Source organism: Canis aureus, chromosome 32 (assembly GCF_053574225.1).
Source record: "Canis aureus isolate CA01 chromosome 32, VMU_Caureus_v.1.0, whole genome shotgun sequence".
In the NCBI taxonomy this organism is placed as follows: domain Eukaryota; kingdom Metazoa; phylum Chordata; class Mammalia; order Carnivora; family Canidae; genus Canis; species Canis aureus.
Genome location: NC_135642.1, coordinates 42,634,566 through 42,653,797, shown reverse-complemented (window position 1 = coordinate 42,653,797; position 19,232 = coordinate 42,634,566). Strand labels below are relative to the sequence as shown.

Below are 19,232 nucleotides of genomic sequence, written 5' to 3'. Positions count from 1 at the left end.
GAAGGCAGGGGCTGAGCCCCATTTGTCTCTGTTTCCAGACCTGGCAGAGAAGGAGAACCCTGGTGGACACAGGTGAGTCATAAATGCAGGTGGACTGGAATCTATGAGATATGGACCCGGAGCTTCCATCCTGGACGCCCAGTCACCCGCTGTGAGTGTGCACCCAGAGGCCCCCTCCCACAGCACCCGCATATGCCCAAATGAGGCCTGTCATTCCCTGTGCACACGCTGCCCCTCTGATCTCACCCCAGCCAGAAGCCGGGAATCCTGGAGGTCTCTCTCTGTCATTCCCCACCAGCCGGGTTCTCAGGATTCTACATATATTAGTTTCAGTGCACAACGTGATTCAATGTTTGTATATGTTGCAAAATGGTCACCACAATAAGTCTAGTTAACACCCATCACCAAACACAGTCACATTTTTTCTCTGATGAGAACTTTTAGGTTTCCTCTTTTAGCAACTTTCAAATATATGATACAGTATATAATTATGGTCACCATGCTGTACATTATATCCCAGTAATTTATCTATTCTAATAGATGGAACTTTGTACTTTTTAAAAAAAGAGTTTTATTTATTTGAGAGAGAGAGAGAGAGCATGAGAGTGAGTGGGGGGAGGAGCAGATGTAACAGGGGAGAGAGAAAGAGAGAGAGAGAGAGACAGAGAGAGAGAGAGAGAGAGAGAATCTCCAGCAGACTTCTCGCTGAGCCCAGAGCCCGTGACCTCAAGATCATGACCTGAGGTGAAGTCAAGAGTCAGATACTTCATTGACTGAGTCATCCAGATGCCCCAGAAGTTTGAGCTTTTAACCCTCTTCTTCCATTTTATTCTCCCTCTACCCTCTCCCTCTGGAAACCATCAATCTGGTCTCCGTATCTATGAGCTCAGTTTGTTTGTTGTTTGTTTTTTAGATTTCACATATAGAAGCGATCTGACTTATTTTACTTAGCATATGACCTCAAGATTCATCCATATTGTCACAAATGGCAAGATTTCCTTCTTTTTCATGGCTGAATGATATTCCTGTGTGTGTATGTACCACATTTTCTTTTTTTTGTACATTTTTTTTAAAGATTTTATTTATTTATTCATGATAGTCACACAGAGAGAGAGAGAGAGAGAGGCAGAGACACAGGCAGAGGGAGAAGCAGGCCCCATGCAGGGAACCCGACGTGGGACTCGATCCCGGGTCCCCAGGATCGCGCCCTGGGCCAAAGGCAGGCGCCAAACCAATGCGCCACCCAGGGATCCCCTTTAAAATATTTTATTGATTTATTCATGAGAGAGAGAGGCCAAGACATAGACAGAGGGAGAAGTAGGGTCCCTGCGAGGAGTCTGATGCAGGACTCAAACCCTGGACCCCAGGATCACGACCTGAGCCAAAGGCAGACGCTCAACTCCTGAGCTCACCAGGCGTCCCTGAATCATATTTTCTTTATCCATCCTTTGTTGACAGACACTTAAGTTGCTACATATCTTGGATGCTGTAAATAATGTTGCAATGACTATGAGAGTACATACCTCTTTTCAGGTTAGTGGGTTGTTGTTGTTGTTGTTGTTGTTGTTGTTTTGTTTTGTTTTAGTGTCTTTGTTGGAAAAATACCTGGAAGTGGAATTGCTGGATTATATAGTAGTTCTATTTTTGAGTTTTTGAGGAACCCCTTACTGTTTTCCATAGTGGCCTTACCACGTTACATATGCACCAACTGGACACAAGAGTTCCCTTTTCTCCACATCCTCATGGACATTTGTTATTTCCTGTCCTTTTGACAATAGCCATTCTGACAGGTGCAAGGTGGCTCATTGTGGTTTGATTTGCATTTCCCTGATGATCATGTTGCTCAGCACCTTTTCATGTGCTTTTTGGCCATTTGTATGTCTTCTTTGGAAAAAAGGAGGAGGGGCTGAGGGAGAAGCAGGCTCCCCACTGAGCAGGGAGCCTGATATGGAGCTCGATCCCAGGACCCAAGGATCATGATCTGAGCTGAAGACAGATGCTTAACTGACTGAGACACCTAGGTGCCTCAGGTCTTTTTCAAATTTTTTTTTTTTTATCAATGTCTTACAGTTTCCAGTGGATGTGTCTTTCATCTTCTTGATTAAATTTATTCCTAGGTATTTTATTGTTTTTGTTTATTTACGTAAGCTCTACACCCAACATGGTGCTCAAACTCAACAACCCCGAGATCAAAGGTCACTTGCTCTACAAACTGAGCCAGCCAAGAACACTCCCATTATTGTTTTTGAAGCAATGGTAAATGAGATTGAGTTCTTAATTTCTCACTCTTTTTAAAATTTTTTAAAGATTTTATTTATTTATTAATGAGACAGAGAGAGAGAGAGAGAGAGAGAAGGGGCAGAGACACAGGCAGAGGGAGAAGCAGGCCCCATGCAGGAAGCCGGATATAGAACTTGATCCCAGGTCTCCAGGATCAGGCCCTGAGCTGAAGGTGATGCTAAACCGCTTAGCCACCTGGGCCGCCCTCTCTTTTTTTTTGAGAGAGAGAAAGAGAGCACATGCATGTGGGTGGGTGGGAGAGGGGCAGAGGGAAAGGGAGAGAGAGAATCTTAAGCAGGCTCCATGTCTAGTGTGGAGCCCAATAAGGCTTCACCTCACAACCCCATGATCATGATCTGAACTGAAATCAAGAGCCAGATGCTTAACCAACTGAGCCACCCAGGCACCCCTTAATTTCTCTTTCTCCTACTTCATTATTAGTATATAGAAATGCAACAGATTTCTGTATATTAATTTTATATTCTGCAACTTTATCAAATTATTGATCAGTTTTAATAAGTTTTTGTTTTTTGGTGGAGTCTTTAGGGTTTTATGTATTTAATATCACATCATCTGCAAATAGTGACAGTATTACTATGCCCTTTTCTTTCCTTCTTTTTTAAGATTTTATTTCTTTATTCATGAGAGACACAGAAAGAGAGGCAGAGACACAGGCAGAGGGAGAAGCAGGCTCCATGCAGGGAGCCCGATGTGGGACTCGATCTCGGGACTCCGGGATCACGCCCTGAGCCAAAGGCAGATACTCAACCACTGAGCCACCCGGGTGTCCCTACGGAGAAGTTTTTGATTACTGATTTAATCTGTAATCAGCCTCTTCAGACTTTTTTATTTCTTCATGATTAAGTCTTAGTAGGTTACATGTTTCTAGGAACCTATTCATTTCTTCCAGGTTGTCTGATTTGTTGGCATATTTTTGTCCATAGTCATCTCATGATCCTTTGTATTTCTGTGGTATCAGTTGTAAGTCTCCTCTTTCATTTTTTTTAAAGATTTTATTTATTTACTCATGAGACAGACAGAGAGAGAGAGAGGGAGAGAGAGGCAGAGACACAGGCAGAGGGAGGAGCAGGCTCCATGCAGGGAGCATGACTCGGGACTCGATCCCGGGTCTCCAGGATCAGGCCCTGGGCCAAAGGTGGCACTAAACTGCTGAACCACATGGGCTGCCCTCCTCTTTCATTTATGATTCTATTGATTTGAGTCTCTTATTTTCTCGTGAGTTTTTTCGTGAGTCTAGCTAAAGGCATGTCAGTTTTGTTCATCTTTACACTGATCTTTTCCATTGTCTTTTTACTCCCTATTTCATTTATTTCCACTCTTACCTTCATTATTTCCTTTCTTCTACTAACATAGGGCTCCATTTGTTCTTATTTTTCTAGTTCCTTGTGGTGTAAAGTTAGATTGTTTATTTGATATTTTCTTGTTTCTTGAGGTATGCCTTTATTGCTATGAACTTCCCTCTTAGAACTGTTTCTGCTACAGTTTTGGTATATTATGTTTCCATTTTTATTTCTCTCAAGGTATTTTTAAAAAGGATTTATTTATTTGAGAGAGAGAAAAGATATATGGGGAGAGGGCGGAGGGAGAGGGAGAGGGAGAGAGAAATCCAAGCAGACACTGTGCTAAGCATGGAGCCCCACGCAGGGCTGGATCATGACCCTGAGATCACAATCTGAGCCAAAACCAAGAGTCAGATGCTTAACCAACTGTGTCACTCAGAAACCCTTCAAAGTAATTTTTTCTTTCTCTGTTGATTTCTTCTTTGACTCATTGGTTGTTCGGTAGCGTGCTGTTGAACCTCCGTGTGTTTGTTGATTTCTAGATTCATACCATTGTGAAAACACGCTTCATAGGAGTTCAGTCTTTTCAAGTTTATTAAGACTCGTTTGTGCCAACCATGTGGTCTATCATAGAGTGCTCTGGGGTACCTGGGTGGTTCAGATGGTTAAGCATATGACCTCAGCTCAGGTTATGATCTTAGGGTTCTGGGAGTGCGCCCCAAGTCAGCCTCCTTGCTCAGTAGGGACTCTGCATGTCCCTCTCCCTCTACCCTTCCCCCTACTCATGCTCTCTCTCTCTCTTAAATAAATAAAATCTTTTTTAAAAAAGAATATTCTGGGCAGCCCAGGTGGCTCAGCTGTTTAGCGCTGCCTTCATCTCAGGGCGTGATTCTGGAGACATGGGATCGAGTCCCACGTCGGGCTCCCTGCATGGAGCCTACTTCTCCCTCTGCCTGTGTCATTGCCTCTTTGTGTGTGTGTCTCATGAGTAAATAAATAAAATATTTTAAAAAAATAAATAAAATCTTTTAAAGTATATATTCTATGTATAGTTGAGAAGAATGTACAATCTCTTGCTTTTAGATGGAATGTTCTTTATATATCTGTTAACTCCACCTAGTCTAAATGTCATTAAAAGCCAATGCTTCCTTATTGATTTTCTATCTGGATGATCTGTCCTTAATGAAAGTGGGGTATTGGGCAGCCCGGGTGGCTCAGAGGTTTAGCACCGCCTTCAGCCCAGGGCGCGATCCGAGAGACCCAGGATCGAGTCCCACGTTGGGCTCCCGGCATGGAGTCTGCTTCTCCCTCTGCCTGTATCTCTGCCTCTCTCTCTGTGTCTCTTATGAATAAATAATAAAATCTTTAAATTATATATATATATATATACGTATATATATAACAAGTTATATTTATAGCCATCTAGATTTTAAATTATTATTATAACCATTCTAGCATGTATGAAGTGGTATCTCACTGTGGTTTTGACTTGCATTTCCCTAATAACTAATGATGTTTGGCAACTTTTCATGTACTTGTTGTCCTCTTGCATATCTTCTTTAGAGAAGTCTATTCAAGTCTTTGACTCATTTTTTTTTTTTTTTTAATTTAGATAGTCACACAGAGAGAGAGAGAGAGGCAGAGGGAGAAGCAGGCTCCATGCACCGGGAGCCCGACGTGGGACTCGATCCCGGGTCTCCAGGATCGCGCCCTAGGCCAAAGGCAGGCGCCAAACCGCTGCGCCACCCAGGGATCCGCCTCTTTGACCCATTTTTTAATTGAGTTGTTTGTTTTCTTATTGTCACTTTGTAGGATTTCTTTGTATATTCTGGATATTAATCCCTTATCAGATATATGATTTGCAAATATTTTCTCCTATTCTGTGGCTTATGTTTTCATTCTTTTGATAATGCCTTTTGGTGAGACCTGGGCCTTTTTCAGGTAACCCAAGTGCTTCTGGGGAGCTTATCCTCCCTTCACTGTGCATGAAGAAATCAAGGCCTTGTGAGAAGTCAGATGTTTTGAAGATGGGACATGACGGACTCTCTATTTAGCCATCGGGGTTTGGCCCACAAGGGTTGGTCCCTTCCTTCATGTTCCCCTCAAGTGTTCAAAGACTTGGGTCAAACAGGAAAGGAGAGAAAAGAGAGCAGTGAATAATGTGCCCACCAATGATTGAGGAAACAAACCTGGACCTACTCTTACAACTCAAGAAACCAGGGCTTCCTGATGTACACTGCAACATAGATGAAGCTTGAAAACATTACACTAAGTGAAGAAGCTGGTAACAAAAGACCACTAGTTATATAATTGCATGTTTGAAATGTCCACAGTAGGCAAATCTATAGAGACAAAAAGTAGATTAGTAGTTGCCTAGAACCGGAGGGACATGGAGGTGAGTTAGGGGAAATGGGGAGGGACTGCTAACAGGAATGGGATTGCTTTTCCAGTTGATGAGAAGGTTCTTCTTTTTTTATGAGAAGGTTCTAAAATTGATTACGGTGTGGTAGTACAACTCTATTGTGATATTGTGATTTATAAGAAATGTAGGGTTGAAAAAAAAAAAAAAGGAAATGTAGGGTTGGTCACTCAGATGACCAAAATATATTTCTTATATATATTTGGTCTTTGTCCACAGATCCTGGCTCAGAGCTCCCCAAACCCTTGGAATTCCCTAAGTGTTGAGATTAATGAAGGTGCCTTTTGTTATATTCACATGGATAACTTTTTTTTTTAATTTAATTTATTTATGATAGTCACACACAGAGAGATAGGCAGAGACACAGGCAGAGGGAGAAGCAGGCTCCATGCACTGGGAGCCAGACGTGGGATTCGATCCTGGGTCTCAAGGATCACGCCCTGGGCCAAAGGCAGGCGCCAAACCGCTGCGCCACCCAGGGATCCCTCACATAGATAACTTTTGAACTGCACTCAAGGGTGGGAACTGGTTGCCAGGAGATCCAACCATGTGATTAGAACGTTAGATCAGTCCTACTCCCTGACTTCCAAGGAGGGGTAAAGGTCTGGAGGATCAATCAGCCAATGGCCAAAGACAGTCCTGAGTATGCAATGAAGCCTCCATAAAATCCCAAAAGGGTTGGGGTTGAGAGCTTCCAGGTTGGTGAACACGCGGAGAATGGCAAGAGTGATGTGCTTGGAGAGGGCACGGAAGCTCTGTGCCTTCTTCCCCATGTCTCGCCCTGTGTATCTCTTTATCTGGCTGTTGACTCATATCATTTGTCATATCCTTTAATAAACTGGTAAACAAAAGTGTTTCCTTGAGTTCTGTGAGCCACTCTAGCAAATTAAAGAATGTAAGAAGGAGTCCGTTGGAACCTCCAATCTGAAGTTGATTGGTCAGAAGCGCAGCTGATAACAGCCTGGGGCTTGTGACTGGCAACTGAAGTCAGGGGTGGGGGGTAGTCTTGTAGGTTTGAGCCCTTAACCTGTGAAGTGTAAGCTTGCTATCTCTGGGTAGATAGTGTCAGAATCGAGTTGAATTCTTGGACACCCTGTTGGTGTCTGAGAATTGTTTGGTGGTGTGGGGAAGAGGGACCCACATGTTGAAACTGGGGCCAGGAACCCCCAAAGATCTGTGAACAGACTAAAAGCCATTGGACTGTATACATTAAGAAGATGAGGTGTATGGTGTGTGTATTATACCTCAATGAAACTTTTATTTAAGAAGAAGGAAAAAAAAACAAGGGTTGAGGCCCCATGGGTGATCCTTCCCCTCCCTCTGCTTTGGCATGCTGGTGCCTTCACTTGATGGAGAAGCGTGGCCGTGCCTGGACATGCTCACAGCGGGTGTGCTTCATGGTCAGCCCATAGATGGGGGTTAGGTCTACTTTCACACCTGCTGGCACGCTGAACTCCAGCCGCTGCAGCAAGATGGCTAGGAAGAGGAAGATCTCCCACTTGGCCAGGACCTCTCCTATGCACCGGCGCTTGCCCATGCCAAAGAGCATCACCTTCTCACTCAAGGTCTTGTTGATGGCGGTGCCATCTGCAGTGAGGAATCGCTCTGGCCGGAATGCAAATGGATCCCCCCACACCTGTCTGCAAGAGGAACAGAGGAGTCGGGATTTCTGGGCTAGGGAGACCCTAGGAAGAAAAGCCTGAGCAAGACTTCTGTTGATAGCACAAGGGTTAGAATAGATCAAGAGTAATGAGAAGAGAGTGGAGAGAGGAACCGAGATATACTTTCAAACTTATTTCTTTTACAAAGCTGTCTCTAAAACGACCCTGTTAATGGTGCTTTATCATAGTGTTATTTTAAAGAAATAATGGTTCAACTATAAGAAATTAAAAGAAGGAAAACATGGGATGCCTGGTGGCTCAGCGGTTGGGTGTCTGCCTTTGGCTCGGGGCATGACCACAGGATCTGGGATCGAGTCCCACATCAGACTCCCTGTGGGGAGCCTGCTTCTCCCTCTGCTTATGTCTCTGCCCCTTCTGTGTGTCTCTCATGAATAAATAAATAAGTAAATAAATAAATAAATAAATAAATCTTAAAAAAAAAAAAAGAAGGAAAACATTATCTCCATCCTACTGAACACAAGGAGTATCAGCTGTACCTCCTGGTTTATGCTTTATTGTTTTGGAATAACTGTTGACAGCATCCCTTTTCCTCAGAAGTACCTCAATTTGGATGGTAAATTATATGGTCCCCCTACCTGTAGGCTAGAGTGGGATTTTCCAAAGAGAGGTCGGTAGACCATTGACATACAATCACCTGAGATGTTCCACTTTACTTACCGAAGTGGAATCTTAGGGGATAGGCACCCTAACCTAACCAACCTCTGGTCATTTCCTATGTACACTAGTGTTTGAGAAATATGGACCTCAATTTTGTTACTTAGAACACATTACATAGGGCACCTGCCTGCAGCTCAGGTCATGATCCCAGGGTCCTGAGATTGAGCCCGCATCAGCGAGCAGTCTGCTTCTCTCTCTACCTCTCCTTGCTTGTGATCTCTCTCTCTCATGCTTTGTCTCAAATAAATAAACAAAATCTTTTTTTTTTTTTTAAAAAAAGAACATACTATATATATAACCATTGAGGCCCCATTCCTGTATTATACCCAGTTCCCAGGGGGACAAATAGCCTTCCTGACTGCTGAGCCTCATATATTTTTCAATGGGGGAGGTATACTCACTGGTCATGATTGACCTGCCACTGGTTTATGAAGACACAGCATTCCTTGGGAATGTAGAAGCCCTTTAACGTTGTGTCCTTTGTTGTGCTGAGGAGGGAAGAGGGCTCTGTCAGGCTCAGGGCAGGAACACTGGGGTGTGTCTCTGGGATCTACTTACTCCTTCTTCCACCCCAATAGCTTGTCCCCCACAGTCTCTATGTCCTACACTGGGAGGGACTATCAGGAGCACAGAAGGGGTGAAACTATCCTTCCTCTTCCTCAGCTTCTGTTCTTCAACTTCAGCAAGTGTTCACTAAACCTTTGTTTGTGTCCAGCTGTGCACTTGGCCATCCTCTGAAGCCAAGAAACTGGCAGTCTGGAGTATCCCTGGGTAGTTCCCAGCCTGACTGAGGAGTCAGACCTTCTACTCTGGGAATAAATAGACCAACATATGGGTAAGAGTAAATGTTCACTAAGTCTCTTGATGTTGTTAAAATCCCAGGACATAATCAAGGACAAATGGCTGAAAGTCCTACAATATATCAGAGAATGAAGCTGTGCCAGCTGGAAGAGTCAAGAAAGCCTGATAGTGAAGGGGAAATTTGTGTCAGGATTGACCTTGGGCAAGGGTAAGATCAGGTGGTGGGAGAAGAGGTTAAAAGGCATTCCAGGCAGAAGGTCCAGCATAAGCAAAATTGGAGGTTGACCGCATCATGCTGGGGAGGTACAGCGAGTCCAGCCCGGGTGGATTGAGAGTACTTGCAGGAAAGGAATGTGAGCAGAGGTGAATGAGAGCTGAGATCAGCAGTGTGACTTTCTCCTGAAAGCTGGGTAGTTTGATCATGGTTGGATTGGTTGTCGGCAGCCAAGAGGCTGAGGGGAACTTGGTGACGTGGCCAGAAGTGAGAGGCCGAGGTCTGAGCCAGATCCAGGGCTGAGAAGATGGGAGGAAGAAACATGGTGAAGGCTACAAAGGTGGCAAGGCAGAAGAAGCAGGCCTTACCTGTGGGGGATGGTGAAGGGGACAAAGGAGGTGTGTCGGAAGATCTCCAGGATGAAGGCCTCCATTAAGGGCAGCTGGGGCCTGTCAGAGAGGCGAGGCTGCCGTGCCCTGCCAATCACCGTGTCTGCAGAACACAGAAGACCAAACCGGGCTTAGGGCTGCCCCGACTGCTTCATGGTATCTAAGTCCCCTATTACATAGTACTGTCTGTTATATATCTAAGGCCCAGTAACCACCCTACCCCCAGCATGTTCTAGGCAAGGGTGGGCACCAGTGTATGCCCAGGGCTTACACATGGTAGGCACACAACAGCTATATGTCATTGAACAAAGAACCTGGGGATCTCAAGCTTCTCTTAGCTTGTGCATCTCTACCGCATACCCAACTCCTTCTGGATCTTTCTCTGTATCTCAGGGTTTGCCACAAGGTACATAAGACTCCAGGAAATGGCCGTTGTGACAGTGTCAAATCCTAGGCAGCATGATGCAAGGTGAGGAAGGGGGAAGACAAGAACAAGAAACCAACATTTACTAAGCATCCAACACTTACGTACCAAGCATTGCTTTCTCTGTCTCCACCCCCCATGATTTTCCGGAGAGTAGAGACTGGGTCTCCTAGTTTTATAATTAGCTGCTAGAATTACATGAGCACCCATTATTGTTCACGTGGGGAAACTGAGGCCCAGAAACAGACAGGGACTTAGTTGAATTTCCACTGGGAATTGTTGGCATGACCTGGACTCAGAACCCTGAACATGGGCCAGATGTCTGTGTCCTGCACTATCTGGTGTATAGTTGGCAAATTATCTGATGGACTCAGGGGCTGGACAAGTCTGTGGTCGAACAACAGGCATGGATGGATGGAAGGGACGTGGGTCTGGTTCCTACCGGCCCCAAAAATGTCGTTGATAATGTTGACTATCTTCTCATGGGAGATGTGGCCATCACTAGTCCTGGAGCTCTTCTCACTGTGCTTCAAGAGGGCGCCTGTGATGTCCTGGACACTGTGCTGTGGGGACACAAGCTTAGGGGCACCATGGCGCTTCCAGGTTGGACCTTGCCGTACCCTATATGGCACTGCCACCTGGATTCCAGGCAGTAGGTTGGGCTTACAGGAGGAGCTGGTAGCAGCCTGGATACCTTCCCTCCCAATAACCTCAGGGGACCAATTTCAAAGGAAGAGCTTGTGGAGAGTACTGGCAGCCAAGTGCTACCTAGGTGTGGATAAGCCCCCGTCAGGGTTCGGGTTCCTGAAGAACAAAAGCCTTCTCATGGTAACATCCCCCCACATTGTGGAACTTTGCCAGGGCCCCATTCACAGCCAAATATCTCTGGGACTTTGAGCAACCCCAAGACGGAGGCAATTGGATGAGGAATATGAGCCCCAAGAGGGAGAAAGATCGGTCCCAGATGTTCCAGAGGCTTCCTAGGCCTTGGCAGCACATCAGCCGTGTGTGTACCTCAAAGCTGGGTGAGAGGGGCCACACCCATGCTCTGCAGGGTACCCCCTCACCACCAGCACCCTGGGCTCACCTCATCAAAGTCTTGATAGTGTTCCTGGACAATTTTCTGCAGGGACTGCACAAACGTCTGGTTGAAGTTCTTGAATCTCTGCAGGGCTGAGTTGGGCATATATTGGAGAATGGAGAAGAAGTCCACCGGGTTCCCGGAGGAGGCGGTCTCCACAAAATCATTGGAGCTCATTAGGAGGGGGAGCATTTCCTCACTTCTCTGAGAGAAGTGGTGCCCAAAGCACATTGCACCAATGACATTGGCCACTGACAGCAGCACTTGGTTGTAGGGATCAAAGCGCCCAACCTCTGCCATCTGCTCCTGCAGCCTGCTGAGAAGGGCCTCGGCCTCCTTGCTCACATGCTCTTCCAGGTAGCAAGAGCACGAGGAAGCCGGGTCGGAGGCAATGGAGAAGGTGTTGAGCGCGTTCTGAGCCAGGCGCCTGCGCGCAGCCCACACTGGTCCGGAGTCTGGGCTGAAGGTCAGGCTTTGGCCGTCGGTCACCAGAGAGAAGCTGTAGAGGTCGGGCCGGCCCTTGAAATCATCCCCCTGGCGCACCAGGGCCTGCCGGATGGTGTCCAGGCCACTGAGCACCAGCACGGGGGTGGAGCCGATGCGGATCTGCAGCACGTCCCCATAACGCTGGCTCAGCCTGGACAGCGCCAGGTGGGGGCTCTTGCCCAAGGTCAGCACGTTCCCGAGCAGGGGCCAGCCCCAGGGCCCCGGTGGACTCTTCAGGCCTTTGGGAAGCCGAGGCTGCCAGACCTTGACCACCCAGAGTACCAAGCAGAAGATGGTGGAGGCCAGGAGAAGTTCTGTGGCCATCTGGGACAATGCCATCTGTATCAACTACGGGGGAAGAAGAAGGAGGAGCCAAGCCAAGTGTCAAGTTGCAGCCAATCATTCATTCACTCACTCAGTCAATCCACACTGGCACCTGTTCAGTGCTTGGCTCCCCGCTGGACGCCAGAAAGACTAAGATACATCCGCCCTGGGTCCCGTGTGCCCAGAGCTCATCGTTAGAGCATCACAGAATCTCAGGCCTGGAAAGGAGCCTCAAAATTCCCAACCTGAGGGAATCACCTCCCCTGTGCCTCCCCTGTGCCATCACCTCAGTTTCCAATTCTGAGGCTGGAGTGGAGGCAACTGACACTTGAAAACAGGGAAGCCCCCTTACCAGGCCCCAGCTCAAGGTCATGCTGGACATCATGCCAAGCAGTCCCTGTCCATACTGGCTTCCTGCCAATACCTCCTTCTACCCAGGGTACAGGGAGCTGCTCCCCCCCAGCAACACGGAGGGGGCCAACATCCCAGGCTGATGCAAATGACTGGTGATGCCCCTTGCCCGAGGCATTCTTTACGACACCCCAGAAGACACCTCCTCTGAGGATGAGTCCCCATCCCCTCATAATCTCAGAGCCTGAGGTTGGGCTGCAGCCAGAGCCTCGGCTGCCCTCGTCCAGGTGGGGATCCCTCCCCATTTCTCCTTTTGAATCACTCCAAGGGCCCTTAAGATGGTCCAGTCCAAGCCGCTAATTTCAAAATGGAGAAACGGAGGTTTGGAGCTGGGCAGGGAGGCCTTGAACTCAGGCCTCCTACACCTAACCTCAGGTCCTTTCATTCCTCCATCTCCACTGTTCCCAGGATATATGGTAGAGTTTCCAGGGACTGGAAAATGAGCTCAAGAAACATACCTGAAGAGGCAGGAGCTTGAGATCAGTAGGATTGTGGAGGCTGGTACAGAGCTTCTGGCCCCTGGGGGAGGAGGCCTTTTATAAATACCACCCTCTCTCAGATTGGCCCAGCCATCCTGGCCACCTGATATCAGTTACCAAATGAAGCTGGAAGGCTCAGCCCTTGGCCTTGGGCCATGTTCTCTTGGCTCCATCTACTACCCAGGGCAGGTCTTCAGGGAGAGATGCCATGTCGCTAGGGAGGAACATCCAGCTCTTCTCAGGATCCAGGATCAGCCTACTTATTTCTCTCAAGGGCAGGACAAGGTGCTGAAAACAAGTCTCCTGGGTTGTCCCAGGTTCCTTTCTCACTGCACCCATGAGGAGGGACCCTCCTCTGTCCAGGCGGATGTGTTCCTCTTGGGAAGCGTGCTCTGTAGCACCCCTCCAACACCCTGCACAACCAGGTAGGGAATGGGCATGTTCTGGCCATCTCTGAATTTCAGTCCAAGTCCTTAATCTAAAACAAGAGACAGGGACTCCTGGGTGGCTCAGCGGTTGAGCGTCTTCCTCCGGCTCGGGGCCTCATCCTGGGGTCCCTAGATGGAGCCCACATATGGCCTCTTGCGGGGAGCCTGCTTCTACCTCTCCCTGTGTCTCTGCCTCTGGGTGTGTGTGTGTGTCTCTCATGAATAAATACATACAATCTTTTTTAAAAAATAAATAAAAACAAGAGACAATAAAGACCCTGCATTCTAAAGGGCAACTCCTTTGCCCTCCTCTATCCTTGTAAGAGATGATAAAAAACTTAAAATCAAGTGAAGAATATCCATGCTATGGGCTGTTCCTCATGGAAACGGGCTTAAATTCTTCAAAACAGTCAATATAATTTTTTTTTAAAAGGTCCTTTTCAAAAAAAAAAAAAGAAAGAAAAGGTCCTTTTCAACGGCAGCCCTGGTGGCGCAGCAGTTTGGTGCCGCCTTTAGCCTTGGGTGTGATCTTGGAGACCTGGGATTGAGTCCCACATCGGGCTCCCTGCATGGAGCCTACTTCGCCCTCTCCCTCTGTCTGTGTCTCTGCCTCTCTCTCTGTGTCTATGAATAAATAAATAAAATCTTTAAAAAAATAAAATAAAAAATTTAAAAAAAGGTCTTTTTCTAGGTTGAAGAGTGAAGAAACAAAACAACCAAATATTATATGTACAATTTCATGGGACCCTGGACCTAAAAACTGTTTAAAGTTACAAAAGACATTTTTGGGACAATTGGGGGTACATAAGCATGGACAGGAGATTAGAAAATATTATGGAATTAATGTGAGGTTTCTTTTTTTTTAAGATTTTATTTATTTGAGAGCAAGCTCGCAAGGTCATAAGTGGGGGGAGGGGCGGATGGAGAGGGAGAAGCAGACTCCTGCTGACTGTGGGGGGCAAGTGGGGGCGGAAGGCAGACTGGGCCTCCAGGTGCCCCTAATGTGAATTTTCTTAGTCATGAACATAGCACTGCAATTATGTGGGAGGATATTGTAGGAAATCCTAGGCGACTAAGATTGAGCATTCAGGGGTGAGGTGCCACGATTTCTGCAACTTACTGCTAAATGATTCTATTTAGTGATGGAATTAGAGGGACACTTGGGTGGCTTGGCAGGTGAGCACCTGCTTTCAGCTCAGGGCATGATCCTGGAGCCCCAGGTTCAAGTCCCACGTCGGGCTCCCTGCATGGAGCCTGCTTCTCCCTTGGCCTGAGTCTCTGCCTCTCTCTTTGTGTGTCTGTCATGAATAAATAAATAAGATCTTGAAGAAGAGGAAGAAGAAGAAGAAGAAGAAGAAGGAGAAGGAGAAGGAGAAGGAGAAGGAGAAGGAGAAGGAGAAGGAGAAGGAGAAGAAGGAGAAGGAGAAGGAGAAGGAGAAGGAGAAGAAGAAGGCTGTCCCCTGGACCAGCACACTGTGTACCTGCTTGAAATGTATCCCTGGATTGGGGGGGGAGCAGCTGTGATGGTGGGGGCAGCAGAGGGCAGCCTGCATGACAGAGTGGGGTGCAATACGAGGATATGAGTCTCCCGAGAGCCAGGTAGGCATCCTGAAGGCGCTGGACTCAAGCTGCATGCATGGGGGCTCACTGCAGAGGAGACCCTAGAAGCCACAGGGTGGGGGTGAGCTGGGGGGGCAGGAGGTCAGCCAGAGTCCAGGAGCCACTTAGGAACTCTGTGATGTGCAGGACAGCGGGGACCCTAAGGCACTTGATGAAAAGCCCGCAGGGGAACACCTGCTCCATAAGGGCACCCTTCACCCAGGGAGAAGATACACAGCACCAGCCGGATAGAGATTGGTGTCTCCTCCAGCACCCTCCCCCTGCACCCATCCAGGTGGAGAGGCCTGCAAGGTGGGGGGCCGGGGGAGGAAGGAGCACAGAAACAGAGCAGACTTCTCCCCTCCCCGTGGGGTCTCGTCGGGTCCGCAGAAGGCTGAGAACACGCCCCAGACTGGATGTGAGGAGCAAATTTAGATTTAGTCGGGACTGGGCTCTCTCATTCCTGGAAACGAGAAAGCTGTGTGCTCAATCTGGGCCGCAGTCACGGCCACGGCTGGGGAGTCTGGAGGAGCCGCCGAGCAGGTGTGAGGACCGCGGCTGAGAGAAAGGACGACAGTCTTCAGTCTGTGTCTCTACTAGGTTCCGCTCACGCAATAAAAAGATCAGGGTCTGAGCCGAGGCTGAGTTTTAGGGAACACCGCTCTCGGTCTGCCTGCGTCTCCCTCCCCACCTCCCTCCCTGCCTCCCTCCCTCCCTCACCCCGTCTCCCTCTCCCTCTCCCCCTCTCTGGCGCTCACTCCTTAATGAACTAAAGTCGTGCTTTATTCAATCTCCTTAGTTTTAGCCTGATGTCCTCTCCTGTTCCAGGATCCCATCGAGGAAGACACCACATTATACTGAGTGACCATGTGTCGTTAAGCTCCCCTTGGCTGTGACGTTTCTGACTATCTTTGTTTTTGATGACCTTGAGAGTTTTCAGGAATACTGGCCTGGTATTCCACAGGAGGCCCAGTACTGGAAACTGTCTGCTTCTCTCACGTTGAGGCTGGGGTTATGGGTTATTGGCAGGAGGACCATAGAAGTAAAGTGCCATCTTACTCACATCATGTCAAGGCTAGATATTGTCAGCCTGACTCAGGATGGTTGATGTTGGCCTTAATCAACCTGTTGAAGTAGTGTTTGTCAAGTTTCTTCGTGGTGAGTCATTCTTTCCACTCCTTACCATACTGATCTCCTTGGAAGAAGTCACTGTGAATGGCCCACACCTATGGAGAGGGGACTCCTGCTCCTCTTCCTTGAGGACGGAGTATCTACGTAAAGTATTTGAACTTCTACTTATCTTTTTATTTTTAATAAAAATCTTAAAACGTTTATTCAATGCTAAGGACCATGCAGAAAAGCACAGCTGTCATGTACAACTTGAATTTTTACAGATTTAACAAAGCCACATAACCAGCCCTCAGATCAAGAGAAAGAACATGACCAGCACCCCAGAACCCCCTTGGGTAACCCCTAGTTACCCAAGGGTAACTACAACCCCAAGTTCTAATAGTGTACATTACTTGGGTCTGTTTTTGTTCTTTCTATAAATGAAATCATGCTGTGTGTACTCTTTTTTTGGTCACGGAATATTTTGTTAATTAACAGATTTTATTTTTTATTTATTACTTAAAAGATTGTATTTATTTGAGATAGAAAGAGAGAGGAAGAGCAGACCAGCAGGGGGAGAGGCAGAGGGGAGGGAGAAGCAGGCTGCCCGCTGAGCAGAGAGTCCAGAGCCTGGCTGCATCTAGGACCCTGGGATCATGACCTGAGCTGAAGGCAGATGCCTAACCGACTGAGCCACCAAGGGACCCCCAGATTTGATTTGATTTGATTTTTAAAAAATATTTTATTTATTTATTCATGAGAGAGAGAGAGAGAGGCAGAGACACAGGCGGAAGGAGAAGCAGGCTCCACGCAGGGAGCCCGATGTGGGACTCGATCCCTAGTCTCCAGATCACGCCCTGGGCTGAAGGCGGAGCCAAACCGCTGCGCCACCAGGGCTGCCCCAGATTTTATTTTTAACAATAGTCTTAGCTTTATAGAAAAATCAAGTGGAAAAAAGAAAAATAAAAAGAAAAATTGAGTGGAAAGTACAGAAAACTGCGACATATTCCCTACACCCATGCACACTTTCATGGGGTTGATACTCACATTTGTATCACTTGATGCAACTGGTGTATGAATATTGAAACATTAGTAATAACTAAAGTCTGCAGTTTACATTAAAGTACACACTAAATCAAAGTACACCCTATATTGCAGGGCTCTCTGAATTTTTTTAAATTTTATTTATTTTTTCATGAGAGACACACTGAGAGAGGCAGAAACATTGGCAGAGGGAAAAGCAGGCTCCGCGCAGGGAGCCCGATGTGGGACTCGATCCCGGGACCACAGGATCACACCCTGGGCCAAAGGCAGGCACTTAACCGCCAAGTCACCGAGGCGATCCCAGGCTCTATAATTTGTTTTCACTTTCTTATGAGTCAACTATAAAAGATAAATTTAACATTTCAGCCACTTTAAAAAAAAATTTTTTTTTTAATTTATTTATGATTGGCACACAGTGAGAGAGAGAGAGGCAGAGACACAGGCAGAGGGAGAAGCAGGCTCCATGCACCAGGAGCCCGACGTGGGATTCAATCCCGCGTCTCCAGGATCGTGCCCTGGGCCAAAGGCAGGAGCCAAACCACTGTGCCACCCAGGGATCCCCCATTTCAGCCACTTTTAAAAAGATTTTATTTATTCATGAAACACAGAGGGAGACAGAGAGAGAGAGAGACAGAGAGAGAGAGATGCAGAGAAGCAGGCTCCATGCAAGGAGCCGGATGTGGGACTCCATCCCAGGAATCTGGGTCAAGCCTGGGACTGAAGGCGAAGGCGGTGCTAAACCGCTGGGCCACCAGGGCTGCCCTTGTTTTGCTTTCTTTAAGAGAAAGCTTTTCTTTCCTTTTTTTTTTTTTTTTTTGGTTTTGTTTTTGTTTTGTTTTAAAGATTTCATTTGTTTGAGAGAGAGAAAGAGAACACACACAAGAGAGGGGAGGGGCAGAGGGAGAAGTAGATTCCCCGCTGAGCAGGGAGCCCATCTTGGAGCTCCATTCCTGGACCCTGAGGTCACAACTTGAGCTAAAGTCAGGTGCTTAACCGGCTAAACCACCCAGGCCCCCCTTGCACATGTTTTTGTATGTATTTCTGTCACGTATAGACCCATGAGTAGACATGCTAGGTCATAGACTAGACATATGTCCGATGCTAGTAGATTCTACAGAAACAGAACAATTTTTCAGAGTACTTGAACCAATAGGCATGCCCACCAGCTTGCTCACTACCATGGAATATTTTTAATATTTTTCATTTTATCCATTCTGGAGTGCATATTGACCGCTTCACTTTTTAAAATCCCTCAGTGCTTCCCAGAGATTTCAAGCTAAAAACCAAACTCCTTCGCTTAGTACCCAAAGGCTTCAGCAGGAGCTCTTGCTCACCTCTCTGGATCTGTTTGCCCCCATGACCCCTCCAGCCCCACCACCATCGTCCTTCTCCTTAGGTTTATCCCTTTTCTTGAAACTCATGCCTCACCCTGCATTCTCTGGCCAGCTCCTGCTCATCATTCTATACCCTGCTCAGCTTCACCACACTGCTCCGCTCTGAGTTCCCACAGGCCCCATACTGCCCTCCTCTAAGGCACCCTTCATGCTGCCTCCCCTTTGGACTGTGAGCTTCAAGGTCGAGGTAGCCTCTGCTTCTCTTCTTATCTCTAGTTCCTAGCACGGGGACGGGCACGCATGTATTCAGAACAAGATTTGCTGAATCAGTTAGTGTTCACAAGTAAGAATGCTAACCGGCACGGAGCTTTGTGAAGACTCTGCTTTGGGCCTTTCCTGCATTGCTTTTATGGAACTTGCAAGTAATAATCCTTACGGTTAAAATTTATGGAGCACCTGCTATGCCTTAACCTCTGTGCTGCATGTTGAGGTCGGCCGTCTCTGTTTTAGCTTCATAGCAATCCTATCCTGAGGAGAGGATCTCAGGGAAACACAGGACGTGGCTAAGGTTAAGGTGAGGGGAAGGTTAAGAGCACCCCTGGGTCACTCGACAAATTTATTCTGTGCATTCATCAGGATGGCTGGGGGTCAGGACTCAGGAATTGACAGCTCCTGTCTTGCTCGTTGTTTTTGCCTCTTACTTCCATTCTCACTATGCCACGGCTCTGGCCACAGGAAGCCGTGGCTTCTGGCTGGTCCATGGCCTAAG

General features: G+C 47.2%; 1 protein-coding gene across 1 annotated transcript; it reads right to left on the bottom strand.

Annotated features, from left to right (window-relative positions):
* Nucleotides 1–7,225: 7,225 nt before the first annotated feature.
* LOC144303551 (cytochrome P450 1A2-like) lies at nt 7,226–12,972 on the bottom strand. The gene is made up of 7 exons (XM_077881938.1): nt 12,928–12,972; nt 11,255–12,082; nt 10,610–10,730; nt 10,104–10,193; nt 9,723–9,846; nt 8,741–8,827; nt 7,226–7,640 (listed from the first exon to the last, which is right to left on the bottom strand). The coding sequence occupies exons 2-7, from the start codon at nt 12,071–12,073 to the stop codon at nt 7,343–7,345; spliced, it is 1,539 nt and encodes a 512-aa protein (XP_077738064.1). The 5' UTR covers nt 12,074–12,082; nt 12,928–12,972; the 3' UTR covers nt 7,226–7,342.
* Between the last annotated feature and the right edge of the window lie 6,260 nt (nt 12,973–19,232).

Excerpts from the sequence above, each read along its gene's own strand:
- LOC144303551 (XM_077881938.1), bottom strand. The coding sequence starts at position 12,073 with ATGGCATTGTCCCAGATGGCCACAGAACTTCTCCTGGCCTCCACCATC. Across the intron at positions 10,731-11,254 it reads ACTATCAAGACTTTGATGAG|CACAGTGTCCAGGACATCAC; the intron begins GTGAGCCCAGGG and ends GTGTCCCCACAG. Across the intron at positions 8,828-9,722 it reads CCCTTCACCATCCCCCACAG|CACAACAAAGGACACAACGT; the intron begins GTAAGGCCTGCT and ends TTCCCTCCTCAG.